At 45.4% G+C, this 24,021-nt stretch overlaps 1 protein-coding gene across 3 annotated transcripts in view; it reads right to left on the reverse strand.

Annotated features, from left to right (window-relative positions):
- Positions 1 to 651: 651 nt before the first annotated feature.
- Positions 652 to 24,021, reverse strand: part of LOC146035427 (ceramide kinase-like) — an 85,191-nt gene continuing 61,821 nt past the window's right edge. For 2 of the 3 annotated variants that reach the window (XM_083158860.1, XM_083158858.1), the window contains exons 2-13: positions 20,768 to 20,869; positions 17,095 to 17,217; positions 15,135 to 15,263; positions 12,199 to 12,262; positions 11,494 to 11,639; positions 10,097 to 10,171; positions 9,315 to 9,467; positions 7,817 to 7,922; positions 6,158 to 6,216; positions 3,802 to 4,013; positions 2,919 to 3,103; positions 652 to 1,108 (exon numbers count right to left, since the gene is read on the reverse strand). In XM_083158860.1, the coding sequence (XP_083014986.1) occupies positions 1,057 to 1,108; positions 2,919 to 3,103; positions 3,802 to 4,013; positions 6,158 to 6,216; positions 7,817 to 7,922; positions 9,315 to 9,467; positions 10,097 to 10,171; positions 11,494 to 11,639; positions 12,199 to 12,262; positions 15,135 to 15,263; positions 17,095 to 17,217; positions 20,768 to 20,795 (1,332 nt within the window). In that variant the 5' untranslated portion in view covers positions 20,796 to 20,869 and the 3' untranslated portion in view covers positions 652 to 1,056. The remainder of the gene's footprint in view (positions 1,109 to 2,918; positions 3,104 to 3,801; positions 4,014 to 6,157; positions 6,217 to 7,816; positions 7,923 to 9,314; positions 9,468 to 10,096; positions 10,172 to 11,493; positions 11,640 to 12,198; positions 12,263 to 15,134; positions 15,264 to 17,094; positions 17,218 to 20,767; positions 20,870 to 24,021) is intronic. The other variant, XM_083158859.1, reaches the window with a different exon arrangement.

Here is a 24,021-nt window from a genome sequence, read left to right on the forward strand (position 1 = left end):
CATAATGTGAGCAAAACAGGCCAAAATCACACTTTGCTAACAAAAGCAAAAGCACTGCAGTAGCTGGATAAATCCAGTCTCTCCAACAACAATACTGCTGTGAGGTAGAATGGAGGATGCTTGTCTACCCTGTTAAGTCACACCCATTATTCCGCCCATTATTTATAATTCAAAGGACACTAGATCAATCGTCTGTGTTTTAAGAGAAACGACCAACGATATCAACTCGCTAACGATCGGTCGTTTGTCCCAAATCATTAGGTGAATCGTTTCACTTTGTCATGAAATCGTTGGTTCAGGAGTTCAGACCGAATCGTTAGCGAGATCGAATCGTTGGACACATCTATCCATGTATACCCACCTATAGACAGAGGGGGGAGGCGGAGGTAGAGTGGCGGGAGAGGAAGATGAGCCTAGCAGCAGCGTTAAGAATGGATTGGAAAGGTGAGTACAAATGCAGGGATCAATCCACCGGCAGGTATGTCTCATTGTACAAATGCAGGGATCACGCTGCCGGCAAATGGCTCTCATTGTGCAAATGCAGGGATCATGCCGCCGGCAGGTGCCTCTCGTTGTACAAATGTCGGGACCACACTGCTGGCAGGTGCCAATCATTACACTAAGAATTAAAACTCCAGAAGTAAAATGGAATCTTTGCATAAACCAGTGTTGTTTATTCGCAAACATAAATATATCATACAAGCTCCAGGCTCGTCATTGATTTTAAGTGGAAATAAATTAACATTCAATTTTAATTAAACCCCAGTATGGGACAAAATAGATAAATATATTAGATTCGAGCGATTACAATGTACATAGGCTGTAACCCATTAGCTGCCAGAAATCTGCTTTACATTCTGACAGACAAAGTGCATGGCAGTGTAAGTTTCCTGACGCCTGCTTGTACCACCCAGCAGGTCCCCATATCAATCCAGGAGGTCACCATATCCGATCCAGCAGCGGTATAACATATGTTTCATTCTGCTCATATGTACAGGTCCAGGCATGTAGTCAGTAGGGTGTTTAACCCATTATGGGTGGGATAGGGAATGATCTTCAGCTGTCTTCTATTCCCCGAGCAAAGAGTTGGATGAGCTGGTGATGTACTCTGCAATCATAGAGAGAAGAGACACAGTGAGGCGCATCCTAGAGACAACCATACAAAGGTAACTCACATTCACCTATCTACCTAGCGCCCTCTGCTGTCTGTATATAGGGAGTATTCAGACCTGATCGCACGACCACAAATTTGCAACGCCCAGCGTTCTGCCCCGCTGGAGTGAGATCCTGCCTTGCGAACCAATATCCACGCTGTGCGAATGGATGTATATGGCTGCAAACCTATTCCCAGCCATTCAGGCAAACTGCTGCGGCCACTGCCCACGGCCCAGCCAGCCCAGGGGGGGCGCGACCGGCCCATTTTTAATGAGTTTTGGGCCGGCCCACCGGGAAAAGGCCCGGTTTCCCAACGGCCCAATCCGCCCCTGCACCCTTCCTGCTCAGACATGTCTAGCATTTTACGGACACTGCCAGTATTTTTATTGGCATTAGGACCTAGGACGGTTTCTACCCCCCCCCCCCCCCCCCCAGTTGCCTACTTCCTGTCAATCATCAAATCATCATGCAATCAGCTTGCAAATAACAAAAATAGAACAGGCATCCCTGAGACTCATCTCAGATATCTTTCAGGCTGCTAAATTGCAATCTTCATATCTATCTGTGAGGGGCATACACAGACGTTCTAGGGAAGGACGAATTCCCTTGAACGCCCCAATGGCTAGATCGCCCATACACACGTAGTGATGCGCGTATGTGCGCTCTGTGCTAACCTGTTGAGAACACTGGCGATTTTACTAGATCTTGATTAGAAGTAGGTAATTGGGGTAATTCAGACCTGATCACATGGCTGCAAATTCACACAGCAGACGATAGGCTTGTAGGATTTCATTGCAGCACGGTCTTTCGCATGCGTACTACGAACCACGCGCATGCGCTGTCTATCGATAATCGGCTGCAATGCAAATTCACAGCCATGTTTATTACAATATATCAGACTGGAAGATATCTGAGATGAGTCTCAGGGAAACCTGTTCTGTTAGAGGCACCAGCCTGTTTGACCATCCAGATCATGGATGGCAAGATCAGGGGACTGGTGAAACGACCCTGACATCCTTTAGCGTTATTGGTGACGTCTCAGCTGGTGTGGATTTGTAGTTCTAGAACAGTTGCTTACTGTACCTCAGACCTTTACCTCATCTGACGGCACATAAGGTTTTATTGTTATAATGAGCGCAAGAGGCAAAATACAGAAATATATTGAGAGGTTTACGTCCAGTACCTGTACTGGAGCCATTTTGTATTCCTCAACAAAATTTCTAAATATGATGTGGAAAATATTAATTGTTTAGGGTGCCCATGTAGAACTGGCCCCACATTATGCACAGCGAGCCCTATCCCAGCCCCGCATTGTACCTTGTGTCAGCAAGCTGGTCCCTCCTCCTCTGCCGCACCATTTTCCCAGTGATATTCGGGAAGGGCAAAGGCTCTGCCACAGTGATACAGTTTTTGCTTTCACTGCGCAGTGCCATATTCATGAAGATGTCACTGAGAAGATGGTGGTGTGGAGGAGGAGGGCCGCTTGCTGGCATAAGATAAGCATACATAATGTGCATGATGTGCGTTGTGGAGTCCCATTAAAACCAGAGCTTTCACCCATCATAAATATGCCTATGTTGTGTGTCTATTTACTAGAAACCTATAACATCACTGAGTCACTTAATAAGAATGCTACCCATGAACTGAGAGACGGTGGCACCATTTTGTGCCTTCGTGATGTCACTAGTTCCCTGTGATCTGATTGGTTGCATTCTCATGAATACTGTGTGGAAACTGTATCTTGCCAGTCCCTCCTCCCTCACCTGACACTGAGTTTTGCACAGTTCAAGATCTCTCCGTCGCAGTTCCAAGTGCTGGTGGCCAGTACTTCCGTACAGGGGCAGGTGAACAGTCGTTTCTCATGCTGGTTTTCTTTCTCCTCATCCAGCTGCTCGGGGATGAAGCGCGCGGCGTGGACCCGATGGACTTCCACATTAGGCAGAGCAAACTGGCGGAGCAGAAAATCCATTAGTGCCAAGCATGTTATGCAGGATTCTGTAATACTGACAAATTGTCTTACACAAACCAACAGCTGGATTACACCAGGAGACGTGGCGACAGTGGTAAAGACAGTATGCAATATAGCACATATCTGGACAATGGTATTAATAACCAATAATGTCGCCAAGTTAAAGGAAATTAGAACACGTTTTAAAGACACGAGTGTCTGCGCTTTTTAATTTAACATTGGTCACCTTCCCCTTTATTCTCAATCTGCAAATACCCATGTACTGTACTGTAACAATGCCAATAGATTGCAGCAGGCATATGATAGTGGGAATCAGCCAATCAGATGTGACTGCTGATAATCATCTTCGGTTCACAATCTGCACCAGGGGCCTAATTCAAACCCGATCGGCCCTGTTTCCGAAGGTGGGGGCCTGCACATGCGAGAATGGTGCTGAATGTCAGAGGGGTCCCTGTGGACACTGTATCTGTGCACAGTGTCCCCTCCCACGGCTCGCTACGCTCAACACACTATTATAATCTAACTCTATATCCACTTGGATAGTAAAGTACGAACCACGTGGTCCTGCACCAAAAAAAACCTATATTCACAGTCACAGGTACTGTAGCAAAAAAGAAAATTGCCTGTCTAATAATATTTAGGGAATTATCTCAGCCACATCCTCCGGTATTTCTTACCTGGTCTTTGCGGTTGGTGTGCCTGCTGAGATATCTCAGGAACTGGAACATGCTGCACTCTCGTACAATGATCAGGTCAGCGGTGCCATCTGCTAAGTGTGCGCTCGGCGACAGCCCGTCTTGGCTCTTGGGGCAGGCGCTAGAAATGCCGGTAATGTTAAGTGCTGCGAAGGAACCAGTGATTGTTCTCCAGGAGTCTGACGCACAATCTGCTGGAGACAGAACAGGGTTGTAGCTGAATTACACGTCTGCAAAATCAGACAGTAAATGACGCTAACAAAGGGCCTGATCCAGACCATGTCTGGATCTGAATCATAATCCACATCCACTTGTGTAGCATTAAATTGCAATGTTTGGAGGAATCCTTAGATCTAGGTGTGTTTCCCTTACATGGAACACATGAAGTAATCACATGACTGAATAGCGCGTGTTTACACAGTAGGTCCCTATGAAACGCGTTAGTCAGTGCCAAAAATAAATGTAAATAATAGGACTAAAGCAGTACAGCATTTACAGCCTCATCCCTAATGTGGCAAAGCTAGTGAGAGGCAGTGCTGATATATATTAATAATAGAAGATATAGATTTATTTATTAACAGTTTCTTATATAGCGTATACATATTCCACAGCGCTATACAGAGTATAGTTGAACATTCACATCAGTCCCTGCCCCAGTGGAGCTTACAATCTATATTCCCTACCACACATACACACACACACACACACAGACATTCTAGGGTTAATTTTGTTGGACGCCAATTAGCCTACCAGTATATTTTGGGATTGTGGGAGGAAACCGGAGTACCCAGAGGAAACCCACGCACGTACGGGGAGAATATACAAACTCTGCACAGTTAGAGTCATGGTGGGGATAGAACCCATGACCTCAGTGCTGTGAAGCAGTAATGCTAACCATTACACCGTCCGTGTAGATCGTTTTTTATTGTTAGCTACACAGGAGTTAACCTGAGTCTAGCAGCGGAACTACGATTACTATTATTATTATCATGTTTTATTTTGTTATTATTATTATAGATCGCCACTGGGTTCATTGTTTACCTTATACTGTGCCTGATTCTACATCATTCGGAAGGGGCGTGTGCGTGCGGGCCGATGCCTGCACGAGCAGGCGGCTGACATCACAGGACATCAGAGGATGTCAGCACACCCCCCCTCCACGGTGGACACCGAAGGAAATAAAAGTCAGTGTAGACTTTTATTTCTGAAGGGGAGAGAAATGATTCGATGGTCGGCGACATCATCTCCCTTACGGCTGCATGCGAGGGGATGTGTTCATGTACATCCTTTGCATGTTACCGAGGGGGGGTGTCAGCATTTGTCCGGTGACATTAAGTTAAGCTGCTCGCTGCTTAGCCAGCAGTCCTGAATCAGGGACATTGAGTATAACAACCCTACACGCATGTTCCAAATGTATTTTATTTGACAGCATTTAAGATCTTTAACTAAAAAACCTAAACATTATGACTAAGGCTGGGGTACACACTGGGTCTAATTCAGATGTTGTTGATTGGCACGTGTGCTGGAACTGTACTGGGCATGTGCAGCAGGGGTCTGCGTAGCGGGACACAGATCAGTAGCAGACTGTCAGTGATTGCGGTTTGTGTGCCTAGAGGGGGAGGCAAAATGGAGTGGTGATGCCGCCATTGTCGTGGAGTGACAAGGACCCTTTAATGTATCCACGCTGAGCAGATGATCCGATGTTGCATCCCAGGTTGCAGCAGGATCACTAATGCAGCAGGTGACGCCTCCGACTGCATTACCATATTAGCACTATCACTGCTGCTTCCATGTGAGCAGCAGCAATACCAATACATTGGATATGATGTCAAGTGGATGGGTAAATTTAAAAATATTGGGCGGGGGATTGGTAAATGTGCGTGCACCAGTGCATTTGGGCATTAATCTTAGATCGATGACAATATTGGCCGGACAGCTGATCCGTCCAGCCAAAGAAGACAGTGGCGTATCTATAATGGGTGCAGGAGGCCCCACACTGCGCACACTGCACCCATTTTAGTGAATACTTACCCTCTGGAGCCCCATGGCAGTTGCAGGAGTGCTGCAGAATTCAACGGAAAAATGGCGTGGCGGCCATTTTTCCGGCAACCTGCGCATGTGTAGTGTAGTGCAGCGTAGGGTCTGAGCACTCTACTGCTCCCAGCACAGAGGAGGGGTCCCGGCCGAGGAGGCTGCACATGGGCATCCTCCTCTCTTAAGATGCCCCTTCATAAAGATGTTACCACCGGCCAGCTCTCATCTTCTGCCTCACCACCTATATCTTGCGCACTCACTACAATATAATAAATGTAGGGCACATTTATCAGTGAGGACTCACCTTCAGATTCCGCTGCCTTCTCATTTAATCTTCCCGATGATTCGGAACAGACAAGACACCTGAAACAACAAGAGATACATTCAGCGATGTTCCGATAGGAGGAGGATAAAAGGAGACACTGGCTGACATATAACAGGCTGAGATTCCCAGGTCCCAACACGATTCCAGAGATACAACCGGGAGAATTAAAGCAGCCATTTATTTCATGCAAAACCAGGTTGTTGTTTTTTTTGTGCCTGAAACAAATTGTTGTTTTAATTCTAGCTGCTTTATCAAGGAAATACAAGTCTATTGGAGGCCATGGCTGGAAAAGGAGCCCAGCGGAGCATGAAGAGGCTGACTAATGGAAATAGAACTCAGTAAGGCCTTTGCTTGTGGCATTTGATCAACAGATTGAAGCTGTACGTAAATCTGATGGCGTGAGATGTGTACATGGGCAAATGCCAACCATGTGCCAACCATTGTGCAAATGACCAGGACTCTGCAGCCGGATTGACAGGTTGTGGTGATTTGTGGGTGGAGCTGGGACAGGAAGTATCCCAGCGTGAATTTCCCGGTGATCCTGAGTAACCCGAGGGTTACTCAGATAGCAGATACTCACACAGTTGCATACCTCCCAACTGTCCTGGTTTCTTTAGACAGTTCAGCGGCCCACCCGGGGTAGGGGAGTTGGGATTCCCCCCTGTCTGCCACTGCTCTACTCAAAAGAGCCGCGGAGAATAGATGCTGTGAGAATGCACACAGCGTCTATTCAGAGAGACAGAGGGGCTGGGGGCATGGCCAGGAGCTCACACAGTGCTGGCTATGCCCCCATAGTGACAAAAATGGGGGCGTGGTTGCAGTCAAAGAGTGCATGGCCTCACGGTGATGTTGCACAGGCAAGCCACGCCCCCACTGACCGCAAACACACCTCCTTTTCAGGCACACTCGCAAGCGTCCCGATCTCCATAGTTATGATGTTGGCAGGTACGCGGTTGATCTGATGTTGCATCTTCAGAAGTAACAGCGGATCAGATGAGTCGGCCGGAAGATTCTATTTACACAAGATGCATGCTGGGATGTGTAGTTCAACAACAGCTAGAGGGCGAAAGCTTCCCCATCCCTGTCTTAGAGCATAACAAGCCGTGATGTTTCCTGTCTCAGCTATGAGAGAAAAGTGTGACGTAGGTATCGCAGAATTTCCCGCGTGCAGGGAGCAGCAGCTTTTTTAACAAATAAACTACAATGATACATTACAGAAGACAGAAGCGCAGCGGAAAGGCGCATTCAACGTGGCGGTAATTGTAAGTACATCCTGCCCTGAATCTGGCCCATCATATTCTACTAACAGTGGTGTCAAACTCATGGCCCTCCAGCTGTTGTGGAACTATACTTCCCAGCAGGCCCTGCCACCGTTTTAGCAATCCATTATATAAAATCTGTGGCAGGGCATGCTGGGATGTGTAGTTCCACAACAGCTGGAGGGCCATGACTTTGACACCACTGTGCTAGAGCATCTTATATCTCATCTCATCGTCTGTGATTGCAGTTTCAGGTCTGGCGCATGTGCGCTCCTGGATGCCGAATAGTGATTTGCGCATTTCTCCGTCAGTGCCCCATATCGATTACCCTATACACACATACATATAACACCACAGAGATGAGAATAAGGAGAGTTACCCCGTCCTGCAGCGAGTGTTGTCTCTTGGATTAGAGTCTTGGTCAGCAGCCTCCAGGAATTCTACTCTGCCTCTATATGACCGATTGCTAAGCACAGTCTTGAACCCTAAGAAGGGAAAAGGTAGAGGTTAGTACATATGGAGTACAGCTGAATGAAGACACTTTGGGGGAGATGTATCAAGCCTTGCGCAGAGACAAAGTGGAGTAGTTGCCCAAAGCAACCAATTTGATTCTTTCATTTCAAAGACAAGGGGAACATTTACTAAGATGGGAGTTCAGTCTTACATAGAATGTTGCTACGGGCAACCAATCAGAATACTAATACTAATAGATAGTATCTGATTGGTTACCAAAATTCCATGTGAAATAGAACTCCCATTTTAGTAACTTTCCCCCTTAGAAGCGGATTGGTTGCTTTCTGCAATTTCTCCAATTGATCTCACTCCAAGCTTTGATATATCTCCCCCTAGGTATGTAGAAGTTTAGGAAACTACTACATGGGCATCACAAATGCATGCAAAACAGGTTTGGCACATTCATTTATGACTCTCAATCAGATGTGGCCAAACCGGTCCTCGAGATCTACCAACAGTCCATGTTTTCCATGCCACCTGTTGATCAGCAGATTCAGTGTCAGTTCGGAATGAGTGCAGCACATGTTTGAAATGTGAAAGTGAGTAATGACTGCACCTGTGCACCAGCTAGGTGGTCTGGAAAGAGTGACCTGTTGGTAGAACTTGAAAACCCGGTTTGGCCAGCCGAACTTTTTTTGGTCCGTGTGATTGAACTACTGCAAATCAGGATCCAGGCAGCAGAATTCCCATCATTTTGAATGTTAAAACTTTATCAAAGATTACAAAAAGCGCAAGACACTTTTGGATACCCATCAATCAAATCCATCTGTGCTTCAGGAATATTCTTGTAATTTAGTTGCAACACCAATAGATCTATTTCCTAGAAAATCCCAATCTGCAAATGGTTGTGAAAACCTTTAAGGGCCGATTCAGACCGATTAAGGGTATACGCAGCCTAGCGAACAGGTCTGAATCAGGCCATTAGTTTACATGGGCCACTCTTCTATGTTTAGTCATTGACAACTCAGGAAGACCACTCCATAGTTGTCAGACCCTCCTACCCCCTTAGATAAATCCCCTGATAAATTTAGTGGTCAGCACAAACTGGATTACACATGTTAAGGAGCTGGTTATATTGGTGCACAAGTTGTACTTTCAGACCTTAGAGCAGGGATGGGGAATCTTCGCTCCTCCAGCTGTTGTTGAACTACACATCCCAGCATGCCCTGCTACAGCTTTGCTATTTGGCCATAATAAAACTGATGCTGGGATGCGTCGTTCAACAACAGCTGGAGGGCATAAGGTTCCCCATCCCTGCCTTAGAGAATCCATACTACCCATCAGCACACAGACAGTAGGATAAAGCACTGGAATGGGTTACTGTGACAGCCCTTTTATAATAAGGTCCAAGCCTAATGTCTCACCTGCTAAATCATATCGTATAGGTCCCACCCAACGCATGTTTTCACTTTCCCTTAGAACATCCCCAAAGAAGCCGTAGCCAATCAGAGATACAGAATATTTCATGAGCTCTCCATTGTGGTACGAAGCACAAACATCCATGGGTTGCGTGTCTCCTGCGCAAAACACAAAGTCAGGTAAATTAATGCAGCCACACAATGTATATACACAAGACCACGAAGTTTACCGAGCGCCATTGGTTTTGATGAAGCACGCCATGTATTTTTACTTTGAAAGCTTTATCAGAGCAGAGATGGTAGCACTCTTCGGGCCAGCTGAGAGAATGCCATTTTACAAAGTGTATCTTGTTAGATTTCACATTCTTAAGCCAAGATGGTGTAATGGTTAGCATTACTGCCTCACAGCACTGAGGTCATGGGTTCCATTCCCACCGTCTCCCTTACTGTGAGGAATTTTGTATATTCTCCCCGTGCTTGCGTGGTTTTCCTCTGGGTACTCCGGTTTCCCCCCTTAATTCCAAAATATACCGGTAGGTGAATTGGTTCCCCAAAAATATTAACCCTAGAATGTCTGTGTGTGCGTGTACATGTGGAAGGGAATATAGATTGTATAGATTGTAAACTCCACTGGGGCAGGGACTGATGTGAATGTTCAAATATTCTCTGTAACACGCTGCAGAATATGTGTGCGCTATATAAGAAACTGTTAATACATAATAATAATACAAAAATAATACCCAACATAAAGAAAATACCATGTACAAATGTGGCCGCTCCTTAATTACCTATAATAATATGCAGGGCTGACGTCACGGGGTCATTGATTCCCATTGTGGCGAAGCACACACAATCTGTAGAGCCTGGAAACACAGCGACAGGACATTAGAATGTTTCGCACATGCACCTCAGATCAGAAGTGTGAACATTCCCATCAGTGACAGAAAGACAACTCCCCCCCCCCAGGAGAATATACAATACAAAGTCATCTGTGTGTAATCTGTTGTTCTAAGCAATATAATGGTTATGCAGATGCCTAAATAAAATATTAACGTCTGCTTTAATATACATGCAGATATGAATCACAAATATACTTGGGATAATTTCACAAAATGTAGGCAGATGTTAGGTGACTATGGATGGGGTCCATTTATCATTCCATATTTGCGTCTAAATCCCAGAAACACCACTTTTCGTGGGCTAACCGCACATATTAAGTATCCCATGAATGTATCTCCAGGGACCGCAGCAGGGATCCCTCCTGCGCCGCCTCCGCCATAGCTTCTATGGGGGATGTGAAGCTGCCCGATGTATCAACATTGGGCAGCAGCGCATAGCATCCCTCGGCTACCGACATTCTGAGATGGTAGACTATGGGCTACACACTGCACTGCCGCAGGGGCGGTCAGCGGGGTAGGCGGTGGGTCAACGCTAATCCCCAGCTCAGCACATCGCAGGGACAGGCCTCTTTTGGAGCCCTGTCTCTGCGAGCAGGGGATGATACATCCGGCCGTTAGGATCACATTTTACAATCCTGGCCAGTAATATTTCACCCAGATTGTAAATGCCATCATTGATAAATGGGCCCCTATTTCTGTCATGCAATAGATGCATTGGACTGTGGTTGACAATGAGCCAAATCTGTAAGTGAAAAGAGATATAGGGTTAGATGTATGAAGCAGTGACTGTCATTTAACATGCTGTGATTGAAAAGTGGCAGAAGCTGGCTTTTACTATTGGGTAGATGTATGAATCAGTCATACGGGAGGAGAAGTGAGCCAGAGGAGAAGTGGCCCATGGCAACCAATCAGCACTGAAGTAACATTTATAATTTGCATAATATTAAATTATAAAGAGTATTATTATTATAATTATTGGTTGCCATGGGTCACTTCTCCTCTGGCTCACTTCTTCTCCCTATCACTGCTTCATACATCTACCCCATAGTAAAAAAAACAGCTTTTGCCACTTTTCAATCACAGCATGTTAAATGACAGCTAGAAGCTGATTGGCTGATGCCTATTCTCTCTTTATTTCATCTATTTTCAAGGTCTGACACATCTCCCCTATGAGAGGAACACAGAATGATAATATCAGTTGGTGTAACATATTTCATAATTAAATTGAAGTTCTGTTATAGAAATTAGATCCTGTGTGTTTACACAGTAATTTGCACCATACTTACCAGCAGGAATAATCCCTATGCGTAGATTACACGGCGTGAGAGCCACATCCTCCTTGTCCTCACAGACCCCATTGTCACTCTGTGTACGTTTCACCAGACCATGAAGTAATTCACTGAACATCCCGTCACCGCCAACACAGACCACCCTGTAGACCAAGAGAGGCGGAAACGATCATCAATATGGTAGGAACACTGCGCTTATCTGTGTTTGTCAGTTTGGGGGCGTTTATGACGGCGGAGGTATTAATTAAGGAGGTATTAATTAAGTCACCTGTGCTCAAGCCTGGATATCTCTAAAACCTGTACTGTTGGTGTGCCTTGAGGACCGTGGTTGGGAATGCCTGCTCCAATGAACAGCCAAGCCACTGCGGTAGCTGGCCCCACCCCCTATAGAGGCTGGTCACACCTCTACATATGGGCCCCTGACACAAAATTCCGCTGGTCGGCCCTTTATTCTCCAGTTCACACTGTATATGGATTCGGCTATACGGAGATTCACTACAGATGTGGCAGCTCCAGAGGAGGAGCTACAGCACAGTTCAAAATTCACATAGGGGAGCCACACCCACTGCCACCAACTGCCATTCCACACTGACTCATTGGCAGTCGGTGGGGCTCCTCAGTTTTAATTTTGAACTGTGCAGCAGCCCCTCCTCTGGAGCTGTCACTGCACTACAGTGTCCATGAAGCGCTCTTATACTTTACCCGTCGTATTGCTGTAGATCTTCCGCTATTATGTAGTCTCTGGCGTGATTTGCTCGCGTTGTTTCTATAAAAAAAAAAAACACAGCAAAAGTTAGTGAGGGGAAGTTGAGCCGATATTATGGAACATATAAAGGTTTTTTTGTTGTTTTTTTAGATCATCCCTTTATTAAGGCACACATAAGAATTACACAGGTGGCTGACTTCAAATCCTCATTTCGCTTTAATTAAGCACAGAACCTGTGTAATTCATAATTGTCCCTTTTTTTAAGGAATGATCTGGTACATTGTGGCCTTCCTGTGATGTCTGGAGTTCAGCTATGGGGATTACTGGCACCGATGGCAGGAGTTGAAAACTAAAATCAAATAAATATGCAAGAACGTGGTTTGTTTTTGTCTTGTACAGCTGATACGTCCACTATAGTTTTTGTGATTTTTTTTTTATTACCGTATACTAAAAGTTAAAATTATTTATCTACTTTTTTTGCTTTTAAAAGATTTTACTGCCATTTTAAAAAAATGTATACCTTTGACACATCTTTTTAATGTACTTTTCCAATTTTAAAAGACATAAAAACAACAAAATAAATACTTGTCCCCAAACAAAAGTAAAACTGACTTAATGGACGTCATTATTACAGTTTTTATTGAGTCTGGGAGTATATGCTTCTTCTTATTATCAACCTGAGGTAAACTTTGTCGCTGTGAGGAAATCATTTAGCTGATTCACCACCAGTGAGAACTGAACAGTCAGAATGCACATTATATACCTTTCCATGGCTATGAATTACAGCTTGGAAGCAATTTTGTGCTGTATGTGTCATTACATCAGCTTGGATCCCACTGAAGCAACAGTTATTTCTGTCCAATGACAGCTCACACAGGGTAGCAGCAATGGATTAGTGGTGCCAAAGAGCCAATCAGTGCATCAGCTACATGGGCTCAGGAGCATATAAAGAGATCACTATGACCGAGTGGTCTGTAGCTTTCTTAGGTAGAGTGGAATGGTCCCGCTGGAGTTGAATGCATACATTGGGAAAATGTTGGAGATTTTTAAATCCTTATATGGAGGACAAGTGTAGGGGAGTGGGGTGGGGGAAGGGGTCTGCGCACGGTGGCGGGACTACCTTCCCGCTGGGTTCCGAACACTCGCAGCCCAGTGAGTAGTCTCAACGCTAAACTGCTGCTGACATATCTGAATACTAAAGGACACGAGGCCTTATTCTAGTTCACTCTTTTTGACAAAATCCTTCTTAGATCGACAAAATCATGTGCACTGCAGGGGGGGAGATGTAAAATGTGCAGAGAGAATTAGATTTGGGTGAGTTATTTTGTTTCTGTGCAGGGTAAATACTGACTGCTTTATTTTTACACTGAAATATAGATCTCACTTTGAAGTAAAACCCCACCCAAATCTAATTTTCTCTGCACAAGTAACATCTGCCCCACCTGTCCATCTAAGAAGGATATTGTCAGAAAGAGTGAACTAGAATAAGGCCCATTGGAACAGATATGTAAAGAAACTTAAAAATTGCCCTCTTAACTAATCTCTGTCAAACGTTGCATAATATGACATAGGCATAGGCAAACGCAGGGGGAGTTCTGGTTGCCCAGAAACCCCCCTCCTCTTGGCGAGTGCGGTAAATTATGACAAGAATAGCACTAGTATAATATGATCAATAGAGCTGCCACCAAATCATACAGTTTAAGAGACAGAGCAGAGCTGCTGCACATGCACCAGCTTCTTCTACCACATTTACTGTATGGCCCTTATTGTAGTTTCATGTGAACACCTCCTCCATCTTTGGGAACTTCCCCCATCCTCCGATGGTCGCCGACCATCGAATGATGGACCGTGGTCAGGCAGCACCGAGTGCTCCAGACCACTTGGACATTTTTACGAATGAAAGCAGGGATATGGGCGGCCAGCTTACATCCGGCTATGTCAGCTGTCCGCCCCCCACACGTGCGTCACGGCCGCATTACCATACGTACGCCCAGCATTTTAATGGGAACGACCATGAAATGTGGGGCGTACGCATATGTTAATGAGCCCAAACATCCCTTCACGCCCCTCTCCACCCCCTGCTCGGATGGTTCCATACGATCATATTCTGCACGGAACTCACGGGGTTTGCACATGCGCAGATATGCCTCCGCACATGCGCAAACACCAACCATTGGCTGGCCGTCCGCATTCGGAGTCATCCGACTCAATCAGAATAAGTTCCTATGTGTGGATCTGAGCCCACAAACATTGCAATGGACCAGAGAGCAGCTGCCAGGAGGAAGAGACAGGAGCCTTACCATGAAGTGGGAGATTGTTAGCTTAGAAAGTGAAGTACAGGTTCTATTATGTTTGTTTATTTATTTATGATTATATGTTTAAACTATTCCTGATCACTTACTGTATATTATTTAAATGTTTGAAACAGCCTATACTACATCTGTACTGTCAAATATTAATACTCCATTTCATACAGTATTTAGTGTAGTAAAGGGCAATTTTAGGCTGTTTCCACTCCCCCAGATTCCTGTTGTTACCCCAATGCACTGCAGAGTGGGAGATTTTGTATTACATTTAGAAACCCCCCCTAAAAATCCTGCGTTTGCCACTGTATGGCCCATTTTCAGGTATATGCTAAGATGCTCACTGCAGCTTAGTATATGCGATCCAATTACAATACTAGGTGCATACCACCCCCTGCCTGCAAGTATGATTACTAAAACTATGATGCAATCTGCTTGTCAATCAGGAATAAGGCATTTGCAGGACCCATCACATGGGTACTGCGCACAGGCAGCTTGCAGATTATTGGGAAACCGCAGGTCCAACACGAATGAGGACCAATGTGCGCACATTATAAATAACTGCTGATAAATACCATGCAAACCTTGTATTCCAAATTGGTGAAATGTCACTTCCATAACAAACATACCAATGACATCGCTGTCAATTCCCGCCAGCTGGAAGAGGGGGCTTATTTTGGTGTAGTAAATCTCTGATCCTTTCCCACAGCCTCCATAGGGATTGATAAACACCAGGAGCTTCTTTGGCCTCACGTGTCCTATTGGAAAAAGAGGGGTTCAATGTAAAGCACGGAGCGGAGTATACAGAGCAGGGCATAGAGGAATAGAACAGCACCACTTGTGTATAGACAAAGCTTTCTGTCATTATCTCACCAGTGTATTTCATTAAAAATAATGAAGTTGGGATGCAACAACCATGTCAACAATCACAATGTCCACAGTTACTATGTTGACTGCAAAATATCGACTTTCTTCAGGATGCCGACACTTTAGGTCCACATACATTGGGTTAACCACTGAAGGTCGACAGGGCTTATGTCGACACCTGAAATATGTCGACATAGCTAAGGTTGACAGGATTGGAAGGTCGACACAAGCATTAGGTCGACAATGGGAATGTTGACAGTCAAACGGTCTACATGAGTTTTTCATGTGTTTTGTCCAGAATATCAACATAATCGACATGAACACCGCCATAGTGTACCACTACACTCGCCATGCTTCGGGCACACTATTATATTCTCCCACCACGCTGTAGTGGTATGAAGTAACGCATGTCGTTCAAGAAAAACTTGCAAAAAATCATGTCGACCTTTTGCACTGTCGACCTTCCCATTGTTGACCTAATGCTGGTTTCGACCTGACAACCTTAACCATGTCGACTTATGCCCCGTCGACCGAGTGACCATATCCTTGTATAACACAGATGACAGGGCACTGCTTATAGAAAATAAACCAGAGAGAGAAAAACACATAAAAAGTAACGAGCCAGAATCTCACCTTATCCATATAATGCCATCAATAGCTACTATGCAAAGCACTCAGATGTAGTAAGCTCTGGAAAGTGGAGATAATGGCCCTCATTCTGGTTTGCGAACTCACCCGTGTTTCGCACGGGGAGTTCATTATTGAAGCTCTGCACATGTTCATATTCGCTTATACGCATGTGCAGGGCTTCTATGCGGGCGCCTTCAGAGACTTGCATAGTCTCCGAAGCGCTGGCAAAGGAGGGTGTGTAGGAGGCGAGCAGGAGGTGTTCGCATTTCTTGGGCGCACCAAGGAAAATGCTAGGTGCGCCCAGTAAAACGCTGGGTGTCTCCAAGTGAACGTGGGTGGGCACCTGCCATCACCGGACGTCAGCTGCACGCCCAGGTCTCATAGCAGGATGCCGCATATCTAAGTCAGCAAAGACTGACTTAGATTTGCGAGCACTACAGAAATCATTCAATGGTCAGCAGTACGGTGGGGACATAGGGCCAGATGTACTAAGCTTGAAAAGTGATAAAATGGAGAGTGAAAAACCACCAGCCAATCAGCTCAGGTTGAAAAGTGATAAAATGGAGAGTGAAAAACCACCAGCCAATCAGCTCCTACCTGCCATGTCACAGGCTGTGTTTGAAAAATGACAGGTAGGAGCTGATTGGTTGGTGGTTTATCACTCTCCATTTTATCACTTTTCATGGCTTAGTACATCTCGCCCATACACTGTGCAGCGGGGGATGGGCATTCGCACGCCCGGCAGGTGGCATTACAAGGCTAGAAAGCAGCGAACTACCGCTTCTTAGCAAGCCAACCAAAATGACCTCCAATGTTCCATCTGATCCACTCCAAACTGAAATGCTACAGGCTGGCTTTTACAAAGTGATCTGATTGGTTGGTAGTTTTTCTTTCTCCACTTTATCACTCTCCAAGGCTTAGCACCTCTACCCTCTTTATCAAAGAACCTGCATTGTTAGAAGTAACCGCTTTCATAGTGGAGAGGCCTATATGCAACCAGCCATTAGGGAGGCACTATAAAAAGTCTCTCTAGGGACTATTTGAGAAAACAAAGTAAAAGTCCTACTCTGCTTTGTGATTGGTCATTCTCACCTGTCTGTTGTATTCTCTCCTGAATCCTCTGCACCCAGCTATGAGCCACCTGGGCATCTGGAGCTGTGAATGTCACCACTTGCAGGGACCAGCGCTGAGAAGACTTGCGGCAGACATGGAACACTGGGATGTAAAGATAGACAGCATACGAGTTACTGGAGAAAGCAGACCTAGAGATATATTCTGATATACGATATGTACACATACATAACAATATAGAAGCCGGACATGCATTAATACAGTAAGTATTATGTACATGCGCAGTAACACAGAAATAATCGCTCTACAAAATATACTGCAGAGTTTAGTGTAACATAGACCACTTAACATAAACCAATCAGCTTCATGCAGTGGAGACCACAGCCATTATACATGAGGTAAATCCCATCAGGACAGTTATAGAAGGTGGTACATGTATCTCAGTGAGGTAACCAATCAGCTTAAGCTGGAGGCGGCAGCCATTTTCTATTCTGAACCAATACTTGTGAGGTACAGCCCATTAGGCCAGTTATAGTAGGCAGCACATGTCAGTGAGGTCACCTCTAATAAAGCCTCAGTTGCAGTTTGAATGGATCTAGTGACATAAGAAGTATATAAACCAAAATGAAGAGCCTGGTTTAGAGATGGACACATGTTAGAACAGCCAATGGGCCTGATTCTAATTCCATTGGTCCCCAGTGTGTTCGCCCGGGGGGCAGATGGTAAGCCTCTGCGCATGTGCATATTCTCATATGCGCATGTGCAGGGCTTCTGTGCGGGCGCCATCGCACAGAAGCCCTGATAATTGCAGTTATCTGAACAGGCTCTGTCAACCATAGTGTATAATTAATTAAGACAACAGGAAATTCCTATCTTAATAAACATGTGCATTATAAATGAACTCCTCGTGCAAACGTGCCTGAGTCACGTAATTAAAATGTGTGCCCTAATCCTCAGATTACGCAATAATTCCAATGTGTTGTCAGAGCAACCAGGGGAGAGGTGTCAGATCTAGGAGAGAGCGATACGGTGGAGAGTGATCCGTACCAGCAAATCAGCTTCTAACTGCTATTTTACTGGCTGCAAATCTGATTAGTTGTTACTTTGGGCCTAATTCAGACTGGATCGCAAAGCACATTCTTTCTCTAATGTGCAAAAACATGCACTGCAGGTGGGGCAGATCTTTGCAATCCAGTCTGAATTAGGCCCTTTATCTCTCTACAAGGTTTCACACCTCATCCCATAAGAGTGCCTGTGTAAGTAGTATTTGGGGGCCGATTCTGGTTCACTGTTCGTAAACAGAAATTTGCCCCTGCCCCGATGGTCGAGGTATGCGCATATGCATTTCTGCATGCATGCAAACCCCGACTGCTACCGGCCTCTACAATTTACAATGTCGCCAGGCCGTTCGCAGCGGGGAGGGAGGGACGGGGTGGACGCGTAGCTGGGCCAAGGGAACGCCTTGAAAATGCCAGGCGTTCTCAGGGAAGTCTGCCGGAGGAGGCTGATGTCACATGACGTCAGCCGCCCACTCTGTCGGCGCCCGCAAAAATATAAATCAATCTGCACTGACTTATATATATGGCTGGGGTAATCTTTCGATGGTCGGCGAATGATTTCTCATGCTGCGGGCTGATGCGAGGAGATGTGTCTTTGTAACACATCCCCTTGCATGGTTGTGGGGGGGGGCATGTATTCGGCAGGGGAGCATCACAAGGACTCGGTAAGCTGCAATCTTTGTAGTCAATTAGAATCAGGCCCTTGGTGTACAAAATTTACATTGTGCCAGAACTGTTTGTACAGGTATATAAAGCTAAATAAAATAAATAGAGCTAAATAAATAAAAAAACTCTTTTGACTTGTACATCTGTCCCAGTCCTGTATGTGTATGCGGTTGTACAGAGCCAGGCCTGTTGCATAATCCCTGTTTTTCTCTGCCACTACTAACATATCTCTCTCTCCCATGACAAATGACGTTCAGTAATAAGCAAAGTTCACATTTACCCCCAGGCAGGGGAGAAAGACAATCGCTTGACCAGCTTTGAAGAGCCATGGTGACGCAGTTACTAGCTAACATGATGCATCAATGGGAACTAGACTCGTTTTCTGGGAATTCAGCAGGTCACATTACAGACAGAGCTCCGTAAATGCACTGACTGAGACAGGGTGTAACTCTTTCCATGTCATTGTCACAAAATACTGTAACACTAGGCAACCAGCTGTCATGGCGAAGTGATGAGAGCTGCTTGTAATGTCCTCAGGGAAGCTCAAGGTTCTGCTATGTCCATTGTTATTCTACAAGATGACCTCCTTTGCCATGCAAAAGTAAAACCCTAGCCACACTCAAAGAGAAAGGTGACTTCCGAATAACAGATGTATCAAGATAAATTCCAATATGTGGAGCCCCACTGAACCTAGAGGCCCAGTACATTTACCCCACTGGGCTTCCTGGTTACAGAGGGAAAAAATAACTGATACTTTCAACTTTATTTATTTTGTAATAGAAAAACTATTATATATAATCTAGCAATATATAGATATCAATGAGGGTGAGATGTACTAAGCATCCCATCTGTTATATGGTACATCCCATCACTTACTACTTACAGATGCAATTAGTATTGCAAAGTACTGCTCTCCCGATTAGTGCTGTCCTCTGCGATCACTGGACTTATGGGTTCCGGACCCAGGAGTCCCTCTGTACATTCATAGTGAGATGCTGCAGTCACAGGGGGCCTTATTCTGGTTTGTTCAGACGGATGCGTATTTGCGGACTGGAACCGAGGCGAGCTCCAGCTTCCGTACGGATCGCTCACACCGCCCAAATGCGGTAAGACGCCGACCGAACGGACGGCGAGTGGATTTTCCATGTGAACACCTCCTCCATCTGTGGGATCCTCCCCCATCATTCGATGGTTGCCAGCCATCAAATGCTGGACCGAGTGGTCAGGCAGCCCCGAGTGCTCCAGACCACTCGGGCATTTCTCCATGCAAAAGCAGGGATATGGGCGGGCAGCTGGCATCGGGCTATGTCATATGTCCGCCCCCCACACAAGCGTTACGGCGGCATTACCATATGTACGCCCAGCGGTTTCATGGGAACTCCCATGAAATGCGGGGTGTACACATATGGTAATGAGCCCAAATAGCCCTTCATGCCCCTCTCCACCCCCTGTTCGGATTGTACAGAATTCACGCCGTATTCGGACGTGTGCGGCGTTCACACATGCGCAAATAAGATTTAGCAAATCTTATGTGCAGCCCGTCCGACCTCCCGACCCCGATCCGATGCGCACGGGACCGCACATCGGATCGGACGGGGTGTCTGCAAGTGCGGTTTGGGCCGATTTCACGGCCCGATTCATCCGAATCGGGTGAAATCGTGCCCAAATCGCATAGTGTATGGGGGCCTTTAATCAGTCTATCCGAAGCCGCCAGTGCGCAGTGTCGGTAATTAAATGGGTTAGCTAGATGTTACATATACTGCAGTCATGAGGCTTACAATGCCATGTGACGGGTAGACAAACAGGTCCCTAACATCAGGTATTTATAGTAACAAATAAAACAATACACCGTAGGAATAGAAGCCAATTTAGGTGTGACTCCTCTCAGTCACCTACTTGCTAATTACAGGCTTGCACAGAGGCCGCTATAGGATTCGGATACTGTATTTCCTGTACTCTCAGGATGTTACCTGTGAACTGGTGGCTGGGGAAACCCATCTCCTTTGTTTGTGGCTTTCCGTCACCTTGCTGAACGGTGACAATTTCCCCGACAGGAATAGAGATGGTGGCATCTGTGAAAAAAGAAAGACTTTTAAAACCACATTCACACAATTGAGCCTTACGGACAGATTACACAGAGGATTAACATTGAGAATATAGGAGATGGACTCTATTTCGATGTTTACACAGTTCATCGACTATCGAGTCTAAGTTCTACTGACTGTGCGCGTGCTGCGATGGTGGTCGCAGATCGGATTTATTTGCAGCGTGACTGACACACAGGGGTAAATGGATGAAGCTTGGAGAAGTGGTATCTATGGCCCATAAAGTGCAAGGTGATAATGCTCTAGCCAATCAGCTCCAATATGTAATTTGACAGGTAGGAGCTGATTGGCTAGTGCATTATCATTAAATGTAATTTAAGATAATGCACAAGATTGTAAGCTCCTCCGAGTAGGGCCCTCTTTCCTCCTGTTGTCAAAGCCCTCTTCTCTTCACATTTCACTCACAGCTCTCCTTTACTCCAACACTCAATGACCATCTTCGTCTGCATACTCCTCTCCATCATTGGCCTCAAGCCTCTAGTTGTATGTTGATTGGGTCCTCACTACTTACATTTAAGCTGTAATGTGTATTGAACTGTGGTGCTCTTTATTTGTACTGTATTTTTGTTATTTATTCAATGTTATGCCAAGTTTTATCTCCCTGTATTGTTCCTTTGTACGGCGCTGCGAAACACTTGTGGCGCCTTATAAATAAAATTATAATAGTAATAATAATAAATGGGGGTACTGTATATACCACTTCTCCAAAATTCATACATTTACCCCTCAGGGAGAATTTGTGGGAGATGACAGGGGAGCGGTGAAAACAAAAAATCAGGAGTATCGCAATTATTTTAGGATGCAGCACCAGCCACGTAGTGCAGGCGGGTGGGGGGGGGGGGGGGGGGGGTATGCTTAGCGCATTTAAGCATACATTCGATCATGTATATATTATGTGTGCTGGACAGTTCTGGGGATAGGCAGCTTTGTATATAACATGATCCATGCGGTGATCCGGAATCAGCAGTCTTTGCGCACTCCTAAGGCTGCCACCATACACCTGTGAAATTAGCCAATGGGAGGCTTAGTAATGTGTGAAGCATGCTGATTGTTGGGTGCCGCTGTATTCAGCCCTGCCGATCGCCGGGAAAACCTTCCAGCACAAATATTAAATACATAATCACATCCATTATATGTGCTAAGCAGTCCCCTCCTGCACTACATGTCGGCGCTGCAGACACCTCTGTGCGAGACCACAGGGCTTACCCAGGGCCCCGGCACGCTGGCCCACCCACAGCAGGACAACCTCTGGATCCATACATGCTGGCTGTGGTGTGCTGTAGGGGAAATGGCCTGTTGAGCCTTTCCACTGCGGCCCTGTGAGTAGCGAAGTCAAGATGGCGCCGCTGATGGCTGCCTAGGATCTGTACCACCCAGCCAAAATTTGTACCCCGTGTCTCCCCTGTCGTGTTTTATATCTACAGTTTTTTTACAAGACATGACATGTACACCCACTTTCTGCTAAGCGATACCTTTGCATCAATGTCAATGTCACCTGTGGTGAATGGAGTGTTAATGCTCCTGAGCAGTAGAATGGATTTATAGGCGCACCCATTATGTACACAGCACATTTTGCTGCAGGAAATCTCTGAGAATATACTGTGAACTTTATGCCCTTCTGTAAAAGCCCTAAAGGGTAACAGTAGGTCACAAGATAGGGAAGTAACGGACCAGATCGGTCATAGGTCAACACCAAAGGACGACACTATCAAAAGGTCAACATGCATAAGTGATAAAAGGTCAAAAAGATCAACACATAATAAAAGGTTGACAAGTTTTTTTTATGGGTATTTTTGGTGTCCATGACACCTGGGCACGTTGACCCACAAATTGTGCACTGCTTCGCTCGCCATTCCTCAGGCCAGGTGCTCATGCTAAAGCATAAAAAAAGTCCAAAAACTGTTGAAGAAATCCTAAAAACCTCAAGGCAACATTTTCATGCGTCAGCAATTGTCATGTGGAACTTTTGCTTGTGTCAACCTTTTGTCAATGTTCACCTTGTGAATGATGACCTTACAAGGAATGACATCTGTGAGATAATTTGTGCCTATATTGTGACAATAGCACATGCTGAATTTCTAGTCTGCTCCAGAACAGTGAGCACATCGCAAATAGTAGGCAGCTTAGCCTGCATAGGCAAACGCAGGGGGGGGGGGGGGGGGTTCTGGTTGCCCAGAAACCCCCCTCCTCTTGGCAAGTGCCTTAAATTATGACAACAATAGCTGGAATATAATATGATCAGTAGAGCTGCCATCACACCATGCAGTGTAAGGGACAGAGCAGAGCTGCTGCACATGCCCAGTGTACCAGCTTCTTCTACTACATTTACTGTATGTGTGGATCTGATCCCTTAAACATCGCAATGGATCAGAGAGCAGCTGCCAGGAGGAAGAGACAGGAGCCTTACCATGAAGTGGGAGATTGTGAGCTTAGAAAGTGCAGTACTGGTTCTATTATGTTTGTGTATTTATTTATGTGTATTTATTTATTATATGTTAAACCTTTTCCTGACCACTAATCTTATTTAAATGTTTGAAACAGCCTGTACTATAGACCATCTGCACTGTAAAATATTAATACTGCATTCCATACAGTATCCAATGTATAAAAATACACATTTTCAGGGCTGTTACCTCTCCCCCAGACTCCTGTACTTACTCCAATGTGCTGCAGAGTGGGATATATTTGGGTTACATTTGGAAACACCCTCTAAAAACCTGCGTTTTCCACTGTTAGCGAGTACAACACGTCATAGCAGGCAGCTTAGCGTGCCCAACACATCAGACAATAGAAAAATCATGCACCACTTAGCTAATCCTGCTGGGTACATATGGCAATATTGAGGGGCCCATAGTAACATTATGAAGAGGTTCCCACCTAAATGATTCTAGAGAAACAGCACCATCCGCAGTTGTTCATCTTCTGTGCCATGGTAGTGCCCTAGTTCAAACTATGACAAACAGTGCCCCCCCAGTAAGTATTATGTCGCAGTGTACTCAGTTATATTATGCCACATTATAGTGCCCTAAGTTAACATTATGCCACATTGTAGTGCCCCCAGTTTACATTATACATGTGATAGAGGAGGGTGACTCGTCAGTTGGTGGCTCATCTTTTTG

This window comes from Crinia signifera, chromosome 9 (assembly GCF_055691185.1).
Source record: "Crinia signifera chromosome 9, ASM5569118v1, whole genome shotgun sequence".
NCBI lineage: Eukaryota > Metazoa > Chordata > Amphibia > Anura > Myobatrachidae > Crinia > Crinia signifera.